The sequence below is a fragment of the Taurulus bubalis genome, assembly GCF_910589615.1.
Source record: "Taurulus bubalis genome assembly, chromosome: 15".
NCBI lineage: Eukaryota > Metazoa > Chordata > Actinopteri > Perciformes > Cottidae > Taurulus > Taurulus bubalis.
In genome coordinates, this window is record NC_136603.1 from 23,223,770 (window position 1) to 23,235,995 (window position 12,226).

At 43.8% G+C, this 12,226-nt stretch overlaps 1 protein-coding gene across 1 annotated transcript; it reads right to left on the bottom strand.

Moving 5' to 3' along the window:
- Nucleotides 1-1,120: 1,120 nt before the first annotated feature.
- Nucleotides 1,121-12,010, bottom strand: LOC306747881 (high affinity cGMP-specific 3',5'-cyclic phosphodiesterase 9A; the record flags this gene model as incomplete). Its single annotated transcript, XM_079230981.1, has 16 exons — nucleotides 1,121-1,162; nucleotides 2,335-2,613; nucleotides 4,562-4,684; nucleotides 4,832-4,978; nucleotides 5,110-5,214; nucleotides 6,629-6,731; nucleotides 6,808-6,875; nucleotides 6,965-7,057; nucleotides 7,661-7,783; nucleotides 8,118-8,295; nucleotides 9,418-9,477; nucleotides 9,584-9,726; nucleotides 10,268-10,370; nucleotides 10,580-10,631; nucleotides 10,719-10,880; nucleotides 11,923-12,010. The coding sequence occupies 16 exons, from the start codon at nucleotides 12,008-12,010 to the stop codon at nucleotides 1,121-1,123; spliced, it is 1,869 nt and encodes a 622-aa protein (XP_079087107.1).
- Nucleotides 12,011-12,226: the final 216 nt, after the last annotated feature.

Sequence of the window (12,226 nt, forward strand, 5' to 3'; positions counted from 1 at the left end):
GGGCACGCGCGCGCGCTGCCTCGTGAAAGTGCGTCCTTTGTTATTGTTTTGATCCAGAGACCTCTAGCGGCTTGATATGACCAGAGCAAGGCTTTAATGAAACACCTGCTGGGTATGCAGTGTGCAGTCCTCACGAGCCTTACAGAGGACAGGGTCTTTATTAGGTTAAATACATTCCAATAGTAGATTATGAAGGACTATTCTCCCTTCTGTGTGTTTCCATATTGCACCTGAAAAAGAACAAGAACTGCAGTCATTTGGTAGTCAACATAATAACTGGGCATCTCTCTTTTCCAGCTCCACCTGACAGCAAAGTGTTAAAGTTTGAACTTCCATGAAACCATCGAACAGGAGAAATAACAGTAAAGTTAACCTCGGATAACATGTAATAATGCTCAAAGTATTCCGATCATAGCACTGAACAGTGTTTGTCTCCAAATAAACGGACAAGAAAACAAAGTTTGGGAATATTAATTTAATAATTTTTGGCAAAACATTTCACAGATGATGTTTCTTAAAACACATTCCTCTATTTGCTGCGTATCTAAACGAGATAATGTTTAAAATCATTCAGCAATTTCCACTATAACAATGCTTGAAATGATTGGAATCATACATACATTACAATTATAGCACAGATCAGTAGAGAAATATGAATGGGTATTGTGTAATTATTAGTGTTGTACTTGTCATGATGACAGGTGAGTCTTGCTGTCCTCCACCACGTTGTATAGACTCTGCCCTCTTACCTGGTCCTAGCAGCAGTCTGCCTTAGGCATGCCTGTTACCTGCTTTCCCACGAAACCCCAAAAATATGTGACATTTCAACATCACTTAACTTACCAGACTTCCGTGGGTGGAGATGAGAGCTCCAGATGAAATGTGCCCATTGCAGAATGTAGGAAACCCTTATTCCAGTGAATTGACAGTATCTGCAGTAGTCATGGTTGTAGTAACCACGCCTTGCAATCATTTCAGAGTAGGAGTCTGAATACTGTGAAGTAATAATGTGAAATATTACAGTAACATCTTGTGAAATCCTGGAAACTACTTGATGTAATTCCCGGTCCCGTCTGTAGACTGGATTTATAACAGGAGCCATGGTGTGTTTTGTCGAGCTTTAGTTCTTTTGGACGTTCAGAGTCTGGACCAGCAGATGGCGCTGAAGACAGAAAACACATCAGCATCACTTCTGTTGCTGCATGGGAAAATCTCTGAAATCCCTGAAGATAAGATAAGAAAACCCTTTATTAGTCCGGCAGCGGGGACATGTACGGCTTTACAGCAGCAGAAGATAAAGAGCAAACAAGAGACAACAAGAAACAAGATCACAACAAGTATTATAAATGAGCAAAGAAGCGATAAAAAACAGTAAAGACTCCAATAGCTGAAATATTACATATACAGGCGTCGAATAGTAAACTTCTTTCTGCTTACAATGAATGACCTTCCATCAACATACGACCAAGATAAAATGTGGAAATAAGTGAGATATTTAATTATTAACTCACAGGCTTTCTCACCACTTGCATAGTTATCAGTGAACAAAGTGTGTCTTTTATCAGGAGGCAGGAACGCCGAGGTCTGTCCTGGACTTGATCTTAGCCAAGTTCAAACAGGACCCCTTGTAACCTGATACCTCCTCAGGTTTCTCTATATGTTGGATAAAACATGTGGCAGTTCAACACGTAACAAGAGTCCAGCTAGTATCAGTATGACCGTGAAACTTGAATTCACTCAAAGCAAGTTTGGCTCCGTCACACCCGGCACCTCAAGACTTGTTCTCTCTTTTTCTATCTTGTTCAGTTCTCTGCAACTTTCCAAATGAGGCTCAACAGGTGGGAGACTGGGAGGAGTCATGGCAGCAGGCCTGAGTCTTGAGTCTGGACCAGCTCTAATAAAGCATCATGTCAAATATGTCACAGAGCAGGGAGACAAGAGAGCTGGCTGCTAAGAAAAGCATTTTATTTTCCATAAACGTAAATTAAACAACGCAAAGAATATGCATCAGTGCTCAGCCATGAAGTGCCTGCATGGGTGTGTGTGTGTGTGTGTGTGTGTGTGTGTGTGTGTCAGCATACAGTGGAATATGAACCAAAAGAACCTGTCACGCCGGCGGCAGAAAGGATCTTTTCTTCCCGAGACAAGGCAGAATCTGGGGAAGAATGGTCTGTTTGAGGGGAAGAAAAAACACTGTGGTGTTTTACGGTCTTTATATATTTATATTCGTAGAGCCTGAAGTGCCCGCATTTCTTGCATGTGGAGCAGGAACGGCAGATGAGAGGTTGAAACCCAGGGCCTGAGGCGTAGACCAGAAGGAGGGCCGAGGGTTACGCTCTGAGAACCTCCTCTCGCCTTGTCCTCCGTGCTGTTGGGCAGCTCGTACTGGTGAGCTGGAAGTAGAAGGTCAGCTGCTACACACACGCGGCTGGCCAAGTCGGGCCCTGGACCACCATTGTCCTGCCTGTCCTCCCTCTTGCTGTGCCACTGCACCAGGCTGGTGTTCACGTCCGCCACCAGGCTGCTGCATAACGGTCCTGTTGGCCGATTCTCCCGTCGTCCCCCAGGACGGGACACCGACTGGACACTGGGCCAGTGCCCTTCTACTTGGGACTACGGTGGATGTCACACAGCTACAAAGATGTCTCAGTGGTGAGTGCTTTGCCTCTTCAAACCCTGGAGTGAACTCTTTTAGGAGACCATACCTGAGCCTCCCTGAGTGCAGCCTGCTCTAGTGTCTATCAGCCAACATGACCCGCTGCCACAGGACAGCAGTGCTGTAGAGTAGAAGCTCTTCTCTTCATGGTAAACCTCTGATGTTTGGCCCTCCAGTACGCGTATAAAGATTTAGAAGTCTGTGATTTATTTGACTTTTTTTTATCCATTTGTTCTTTTCCCTACCTGCACGCTCTTTGTTTTGTTTTCTACTAACTTCCAACACTGTTGCAACATTTGCTCAACCTTTAGCTCCACCTAATGTGATGCCCCCTTCTTACTGCTGCGCATTGGGAAAAGGCCTTTGACAATTACCTATAACTCAATGTGGTCAATGCCCATGGTCTTTGGCCGGATGGTAAACAACACATGCGCTCCTCTTGAGTGTGTCCACCATGTGTTACATAATGTGATGCTATGTGAGATACATTTAATGGGGATTATGTCAACTGTTTGCATCTGTGTTCTTGGCTGGTTGAATTCTTAATGTTATGGCTTTGCTTTCCTTGTTGCATCTGATGCATTATTGTCCACATTGTGTATGTTCACCTCATGACAGCATCACAAACATCGCCCTCATTAAAGTGCAGGGAACAAAGATATTCTGAATTGTCAGTCGCCCATTTGTTTGAGAAATCAGCTATATTGTAAACGGGCAGTGTGGACAAGTTGGTCTGGTTGTGCTCTGCTAACTGTGTTGTACCTTGTTAGATTGTTTATCTACAACACAGTACACTGCTGTACTTGGCGTAGTGGCCTTTGACCACCGACTGTTTTTTCCATCCAATACGAGTTTGAATCCTGTAAATATAATTTATTTATATCAATTGTCTTTCCCTTCCTGTTTCAACACAACAACAAGCAACGTTTCAAACTCGAGTGGACTCTTTTCCTCAAAAGACAACGTCTAATCCAGTATGTTGTGACCTCAGATGGTATATGAGAAGGTTTGTGTATTTTTCAGAAGACGTACAAGTCGTACTTCAGCTGAGGATCGAGGGGGAAGGCTGAACAATACGTCTCACTTCTAAAAGAACATTTGAGTGGTTGTTAAAGTTTTCTTTGAACTTCTCCCTTAAACCTCTTCTCAAAACTAACTAAAAGAGGATGTATTTAGAGCCTTAATTTGGGACCTTTGTTGCATGCGCCCCTTCAACACCATGTTTTACACAGGCCTCTGTTGAATAAAGGGGAAGATGACTAAAAGAAACATGCAATGGGGTTAACATTCAAGTAAATGTCTTGCTTTCTGAATCTTAAAGGTATTATATGTAAGTAATATACATCACATTGGCGGTTGCCGTTTGTTAATTCAGCATTACTAATGATTGAGAGTGATTATTGTCAGTCTGTTTTTAAAGAAGCTGTTGCACGTTTAATACCACACACACGCTTTGCGGCCCTGGGTGCAGCTGGTGTCATCCCATGTCAAGATGGTCTCTGCTCTGTTTTATTATCTACGGATGCAAGGCAACCAAACCAGCTAACAGTAGATTCAGTTTATTCCAAAACCAACAGTGGAGATTTTATATTACATTTTATTTCTTTAAAAAAAAAAAAAAAGCAATTTCCTCTGCAAGAGTAAAGAAATGCAATGCTTAAGATGTTTGACCTGAGATGCAACATGTGTTTATTATATATACACACAAAAGGAAAATGTGTGGCACTGTACCTTTAACAATACAAAATATGTTACTGTTGATAATTAGTATTTAGCTCATTGAGTAAAGATTTGCTTCCTCGTCGCATTCCATTTAATACTGAATCCACCAAAACAGCATACAGTACTTGTACTTAGTCCAGTAAATAGTCAGGCGTCCTCCGTGTGGCCGTCAGCTGAGCCCACAGTCGCCTCCTTGCTCTTGGCTGCATTCTCACTCTGAGCCCGGATCTGTTTCTCCCTCTCCAGCGCTTTCTCCATCTCCGTGTAGTAATCCAGAGCCTTCCGTACCGGGTCGATGATGTGTTGCTGCAGAATGAGTGAGGCATTGATGAGCAAACCAGAGGCGGTGAGGCACTTCTCATTCAGTAAGCGACTCCATGGGTTAGTGACTGGTCAGAATCAAACAGGTTAGTATTTGTGCTGGATATTAGTGAAACGTTTCAAAAGAATTACCTCCAAGCAGGGGAAGAGGTTGGCCAGCTCGATGAAGAGAGGCAAAAGGACAAATCTGATGAAGCCTGTTTGAGATGAAGGCTTGGTGACTTTGTCCCGGTCCATGAAGGGGGTGATGGGAAGACCCTCTAACTTCTCCTTATCACTCTGCGGGCAGATACATGTAGCAGGGCTGGCTTCTGTTACTCTGACTGCACTTCACTTTGTCGCCTCTGAATCTGTGAACAATCCTTATGCGGACGTTGCCTCAGTCTTTCCAGACGAGGCCACTCGGTTACCTGGTTGTAGAATTCCTGCAGCAGACAGTCCAGCCAGGGCTCAGCCACCTCCATGGGCCGCGCCTCATTGGATATGTCGCTCACTTTGATCAGAACCATCATCAGCTGCACAGGAAGCAATCAGATGTACAATGAGGTACCGTCAGGCCTGGACTGAAAGGAGAACCCAGATGCAGGGGATATCCGTATAGGTGCACTTTATTGTTTCCTTGGATCCTCTTCGACGAGTGAAAAAACATTAGGCTGTGAAAACAACTTTCTCACTAAAACTTCAAACATAAAACGCTCCCGAAGGAGGGAAGAAAAACAGGAAAAAAATCAACTTACGCACAAAAACTTTCGGGAAAAATCTAACTAGGATTGTGGACACGCGCTCTGGTGCATGGACAAGGAAAAACACTTTGGCACAGGACAGAGGGAAGACGCAGACTATAAGCACATGAGGGTAATGGGGAACAGGTGGAACCACTCAGGGATCAGGGGAGACAATCAGACCGGTGACACATGAGGAAGTGACCTGAAACGAGAGGAGAGTCAGGCTTCAAAATAAAACATGAAGTTACGAGACAAAAACCCCAGACAAGACAACCCTCACCGTGTGACAGGTACAATGAGATACAATGAGGTACAATGAGATACAATGAGGTACAATGAGATACAATGAGGTACAATGAGATGTACAATGAGGTACAATGAGATGTACAATGAGGTACAAGGAGATGTACACAGGAACAATGAGAGAAACACAGAGGTAAAGAGCTCAACCTCTATCAGTATGAGGAAAGCAAGTGTTATAGTTTGTAATTTATACAACCTAACGTTGACAAAAATGTGTGGCCATTAATACATGCTTTTACATCCAGCAGGCTCAACTTTTGCAATGCTTTCCTGCATCTGTCTGATCTTTTAGTTTTTACCAAAACATGTACTAAATAACTATATTAAAATAACAGACATGTGTGTGTATATGATATGTATAATGTACATGTATAAGTACTCTATATCCAAGTGAATTCATGTTCTAAAAATCTATTGACTATTATATTTGTCATTCTCTTATTTTATTGTTTTCTACTTTTATTATCTACATGTTTTGTCTGCATCAGCCTCAAATAGTTTGACTTCCTATTTGTCTGTCTTATATCATCCTTTTGAATTGCGCTAGCCTGTATGAAAGGTGCCATACGACGGGATCTTGATATGATTTGATAACAGGGGCGTGCGTCTATACCACTTCAATAAAAGACATTCATTATGTTTCCATGTAAACAGCGATGGATTAGTGATCCTTTAGAACTTCTGCTTCAAAGAACAAGGAATCAAATCACAGCAAATAGAGATGAAACAATTCCAGACATGGCTTTGAAGAAACAGTTGCACCACAGGATACAACTCCTACTTTTAATAGTAGTACAAATGGAAAGTCGTTCTCCAGTACCATAAGATCCATGTTCCATATCCAGGCGAGCATGAAGTCACATGAGCTATAAATATGGAATCCTATTGGCTCTCCTCTTACCACATCTCTGTGGTCCTTGTTGGTGAAGTCAAACGCCGGCAGGATGGACTTGAACTTGTTGAGGATCTCATTGTGCCGCGTCATGTCAGTGGCCAGAATGCATCTGCAAAGACGACAGAGAGGAAAGCCGTTGTGCTGCGGTACCATGAGGAAACGTGCACTCAGAGAGAGGCTCTCACTTGATGATCCCTTCTCGTATCCGCTTGTATTGATCCATGGACAGGTTTCTGAAGATGTTGCTCTCTGTCTGCAAGACAGAAACCCAGGGTTCTTAGTGCAGCGTGGACAGGCTCCACGGTGACAGCTCCACACTCACAATGTGTGCCTCATGCTTACCTTCTCCAGGATCTCAAAGGCCACGGCGCAGTGGTGGTTCTCCAGTGGAGAGATGTCGTTGTAGCGGAGAGCGAGTTCAGTCCGAGCGTTTATCTGAAAGGTGGGCAGACTAGTGTTTAGACTTTGTGATCCCCTTGAAAGAGAGCTGTGGTGAAGCCGTTCTGCATGCAGCGCTGCTGCAGCCACACGGGACCAACGTGGATCAAACCTTCAATGTTGTGTTTGTGCAACTTAAGAATTCAGGGTTTTGAAATTCAAATGAGGCGAATAAGACGATATGATACGGTCCTGGAAAATAGGGTTGGACCGCAAAACACACTGTGAACACTGAGGGCATATAGTATATCATGTGTACAGTAAAAAATCCCCCAAACTACTAGAGAGCACTGCCTCATTTTGCTGTGAACGAGCCCTCTCCGTTCTGCAGTAACTCATTCAGTTTGCTCTCGTACAGAAAACTGAGAATAAAACGCACCGGCCTCAGAGATATGCGGGTATCCATTTCTATTGGATGGCGAACAAATGGGGGAAAAACAACAATACTTGGTGTGCAAAGCTCTCAACAGGTGGCTCAAAACCCACAGTCTTCGCTCTGTGAAAAAAAGGCATTCTGAAGTCCAGCTGAAGTCAATATGAGGATTCAGCAGACTGAGTTATAGAAACCAAAATGACTGAGTTGTATGAGAGCCTTCATACCTGGTAGGCGTTGTTGTATCCCGTGTGGTCGAGGTCGTGGCAGACGGCAGAGGTCAGCATGATCAGCAGGTCCACGCTGTCCATCTTGCTCTTCAGGTCCGTCAGCCAGATCAAACCATACATCTGCTCAGAGACACCGCAGCTCAGAGCGTAGACAAAGAAGGCTGCCATCTCTTAAAGATGAAAAGGTTTCTGCATTTCTGGATTATCATTTTTCTTTTTGTCCAGTTGGGGGAAACGGAATAAGCCATAAAACCACAATGACATATTATCACTTTATGAAGTTGTTGTGAACAAACAACACGATGATTTTAAGTCCAATATTCACTCTCTTTCATGAACATATTGATTAGTACAGTTTGAAAACAAGGCGGGTTTATCAAAGTTTCTACTGCAGCTTTAGAAGGACTCCTTTATATATCAGCTATCTTCTACACACACACGCACACACACTCACCATCTGGGTGACACAGAAGCAGTGCTTGAAGTTGTGGAAGGGGATGTTGTTGTATCTTCGGTAGACCTCAAACAGGAACTGTTGCAGCACTTCAGGCTCGATGTTGAAGGCAGCGATGAAATCTAAATCAGTGTACATGACCTGCAGGAGCACCATGATCTCTGCATCCTCCCACTGCCTGCACACACACACACACACACACACACACACACACACACACACACACACACACACACACACACACACACACACACACACACACACACACAAGGCATCTCACTTAAACACATCACATGTACAGTTAAAGAAATAAATAAGTGTATAAATAAAGCAAAAAAATACATTTTGAAAACACTTGCAATAAAGCATGAATCTATATGTGCAGTATATAACGCTAAACATAAGTGGTCATTTGATAGACGAGGCTGGAAATGTTCTATATACTGTACATATACAATCAAGTATTATGCATACAAAGCCTGAACTTTTTATTTTGTTGTCCAAAAATGATAAGACGCATCCATAAGACACACTATTGCACTGATCAGAAATAGTCACCGCACACTAAATGTGTATGAATCCAACGCTGAAAATAGTCCCAGAAAATGCACTATTTACTTCTGTTTGGTTAGTGTTGTTTAAAAGTAACCGGCTGGTTTAGGAAATTGCTGAGCCTTTATAAAATTGTAAATATATATTTTGGAATCTTTTTTTTTTAAAGATATTGATCTGGCCTGGTGCTGAGCGGACGGGGTGGGGACCTAAACATATGGGATTTGTTGTCATCCTTCATAATGCCTCTCTGCCCACATAGCAGGGAGCAACACAAACATATATTCTATGAGGATTTCAAAGGAATCCTCTAATTCATTCTGATGAAGCTTCAGTCCTCATTCTGCGGCCGCATGGCCGTCCACCGCCGCCATTGTAGCTTTGCTTTAAAAGCTTTTGGACAAATGAAGCGACGAGCAAGCCTCGCTGAATGCAGCACGCGCTTCCTCCCCATGAAGCCCACTTCAAACATGGTTCATGATTAAGCCTCTCACAAAGACCTTTTGATTTGTGAGCCCTGTGCCGGCCCATTCATATTGAGATGAGTGTCCATCAGAGGAGGGGGTGACGTCTCCCGGCCTCAGAAGTGCATCAGAGGTGCTTGGCGGGGCACGGACTGCATTAGTCTGCCTCGCTGTGTGTGAGGAAGCAGGTGCACTGGTGGTGTGTTCCTGGTCACAGGGACGCTCAGCACACCGTGGTGATGAACACGATAGCGGTAAACATCTCCACATGTGTCCATGCTTACCAGTTGTCAAAGGTCGGGGTCTTTAAGTACTGCCTCACCTCCTCTGACACCTCCAGGGAGCTGCAGGGGCGACAACATGAGCATGAATGGTTACCAGCTGTTTGAACATATAATATATTATATTATGGGCAGCATAGCTTTCAGTGAATGTTGCACGTGAACATGCCTCATTTGTAGAAACTTTTCCCGCACATGCTCGCACTCCTTCCTGGTTTTATGCAGGGTTCTCTTGTGGTAGAAGGGGGAGGGCTTGTGCGTTCCCTCGGACAGGTCTTTGAACAACCCCAGCCAGCTCAGGTGCTCCACACTCTGAAAGGGACGGGGGGTAAACCCAGTCAGCAGGCACCTCGTTCATCACATTACAAACAGATTGACCCTTCAGGGATGACAGGTTATCTGAAAACATCTGCCTGCTAATGCTGGAAACCAGGATGATGAGTAGAGTCTGTGTCTCAGAGAAAACTGAACCAAAGAGGATGAACAAAGAATCAAGGAGAGAATCAAGGAGTCAGGTGATCATTCAAATGTAAACTTCTCCCTTGATTGATTCCCTCAGACTTCATGTCTCAATCTCTAGTTTCAAGTCTTCTTCAATACAGCATGATGTTCTTTCAGTAAATGATGGTCATTTAGAGTCAAACAGACCATAAAGCAGGGGACGCTTTAGGGCGGGGCTACAAGGTGATTGACAGGTTGCGACCAGACATTGAGTTGTTCATGTTTCCGTCCGAAAGCTTTCACCCTTTCACAAGTTAATTGTAACATTTTCAACAATCAGTGTTCGGTCGTTTTAAACTCCATCCTTTCGCGTCACTTATCGTTGCAAAAAAACAAGCTGGCCACTGAGTACCTCTAGTTTCTCCTGGAAGGACTCCACCTGCTTCTTCATCTCATACACCACTGCAGGAGTCTCTCCAGCCTCGATCAGGAGTTTCTTCTCCAGGCCCTGCAGTCTGAGATCACACAGCACCAGAGCTGTTAGGGCTCCACACATCTGTAACTTTGGTCTGTTCAAAGTCTCAAAGCACCTGAACGCCACATCGGTGACTATTCACAAGACTGTTTTCACTGCCTTGTTCACCTTTCACCTTTAATGTGAATCACATTTATACTCAGGAATATCTCTAAGTGAGTCCTGGTTCTCTTATTCCCCCTTGCCTACCTTTTCTCCATGGAGGACAGGTCAAATCCGAGGGCACCAGCGAGCTCCGCACCTGAAACCACAACAAAAGAGGGAGTCCGTCAACCATTTTTGAAAGGAGCCCAGCGCTGTGACTCCCACGGGGCAAAGTGAAAGATACCTAGCGGCTCACTGTTGCAGTCGGCGGCCACCACCTCCAGCTTGTAGCAGCAGCCTGGGCTGTTGGGCTCCAGACCCGGGGAGATGTTGATGATGTTGCCTTTGGGGTTGTACAGCTTCAGGATGTCATGGGGTCCGGCCTCGGCTGCAGAGCGGAACAGATCTGAAAGGGAACGGCTCACGTTCAGTTCACGAAGCTAGTAAGTGGTCCTTGAGTTATCATTTATTTGTCAAGCTTTTAGGTACCTCTTTTTAATAAGGAACCCTTCATAAATGATTAATTAGTTGTAATTAAATCCTTTATTAGTTTTTTTTTCAAGATAATAGTTCTGCCCTCATTATAGAGAGGAGAGAGAGATGCAGCAGAGGACCACAGGACCCATAATACCATTATTATCATCTAACCACTAATAACAACAACTTTTGAGTTGCCAGGTTGTGCAAAAAAAACTTTGCCTAATAAGACATATGAGCATTTACCCTCTGGGACATGGCTGCAGAGGTTCTGGACCAAAATCCATTTTTAACAACTGATTATAACCAAATTCATACATTTCATTTCATTTTTTTTCATTTAAATTTGGCCCAAAGCCACAATTTCTTTCTTGATAATGTCCTATAAATGACCTCTAAGTGTCTGTAAATGATTTATTGACATAATAAAACTGAAAAGCCCTGTATGGAGTGTGTCGTGTCCACAGGCATGCAGACATACAGTTAGATTAACAACAATCCAATCAACACGAGTTAAAAACAATCAGCAAACAACCGCCTCACGGACATTATCTGTGAGATCTGCAGGTTCCCTTTTCCCTCCTCACACACATGCAGAGTGTGAAGCCGTGTGTGAGGAGCTGTCAGAGGCAGCTGTATGGCTGTCGGCCGCTCAGACCCTCCTCAACGCTCACACAAGCTCACCGGCTCCATGCACTTATCAAGATAGTTTTCTAGTCTGGTTAACAACAAACTATTTAAAAAAAGCTGAAGGAATACATGTCTGTCAATTAATGCAACTCAAATGTAGAACCAATAATAACGTTTCAGATATTCATATTACATATGTGTAAAAACAAAAGTATCATGTAACAGATGGCGATATTCAATTCTAAACACTATAATTGGACATGTGGACACTCAGACATACATTAAAATGCCTTTCTACTACAAACAAGTGAACTTTGAGTCGTCACATCATGTCCTCCTACCTTTGACATCATGGGCAGGGCAATCCACCGGGAACTCGGCCTGCTCTGGTCTCCCATTCACAGTGAAGTAGAGGATTTTTGTTGCCATGTCATGAATGTAGAGCCACCGATGTTGCACTGCTGATCTGGATCTAAAGTCTGTCTGCCTCATTGTTTCACTCCTCCCCCTTGTTTTATTCCCTCCAGCTCCTCCTGTGCTCCTCCTTCTCCTTTCCTTCTTTTGTACTGGAGCGTTTCTCCAAACCACACAGTACAAGGACGCTTCAAAGCAACCTACAGAGCCCTCCTTGTGTGTGTGTGTTTA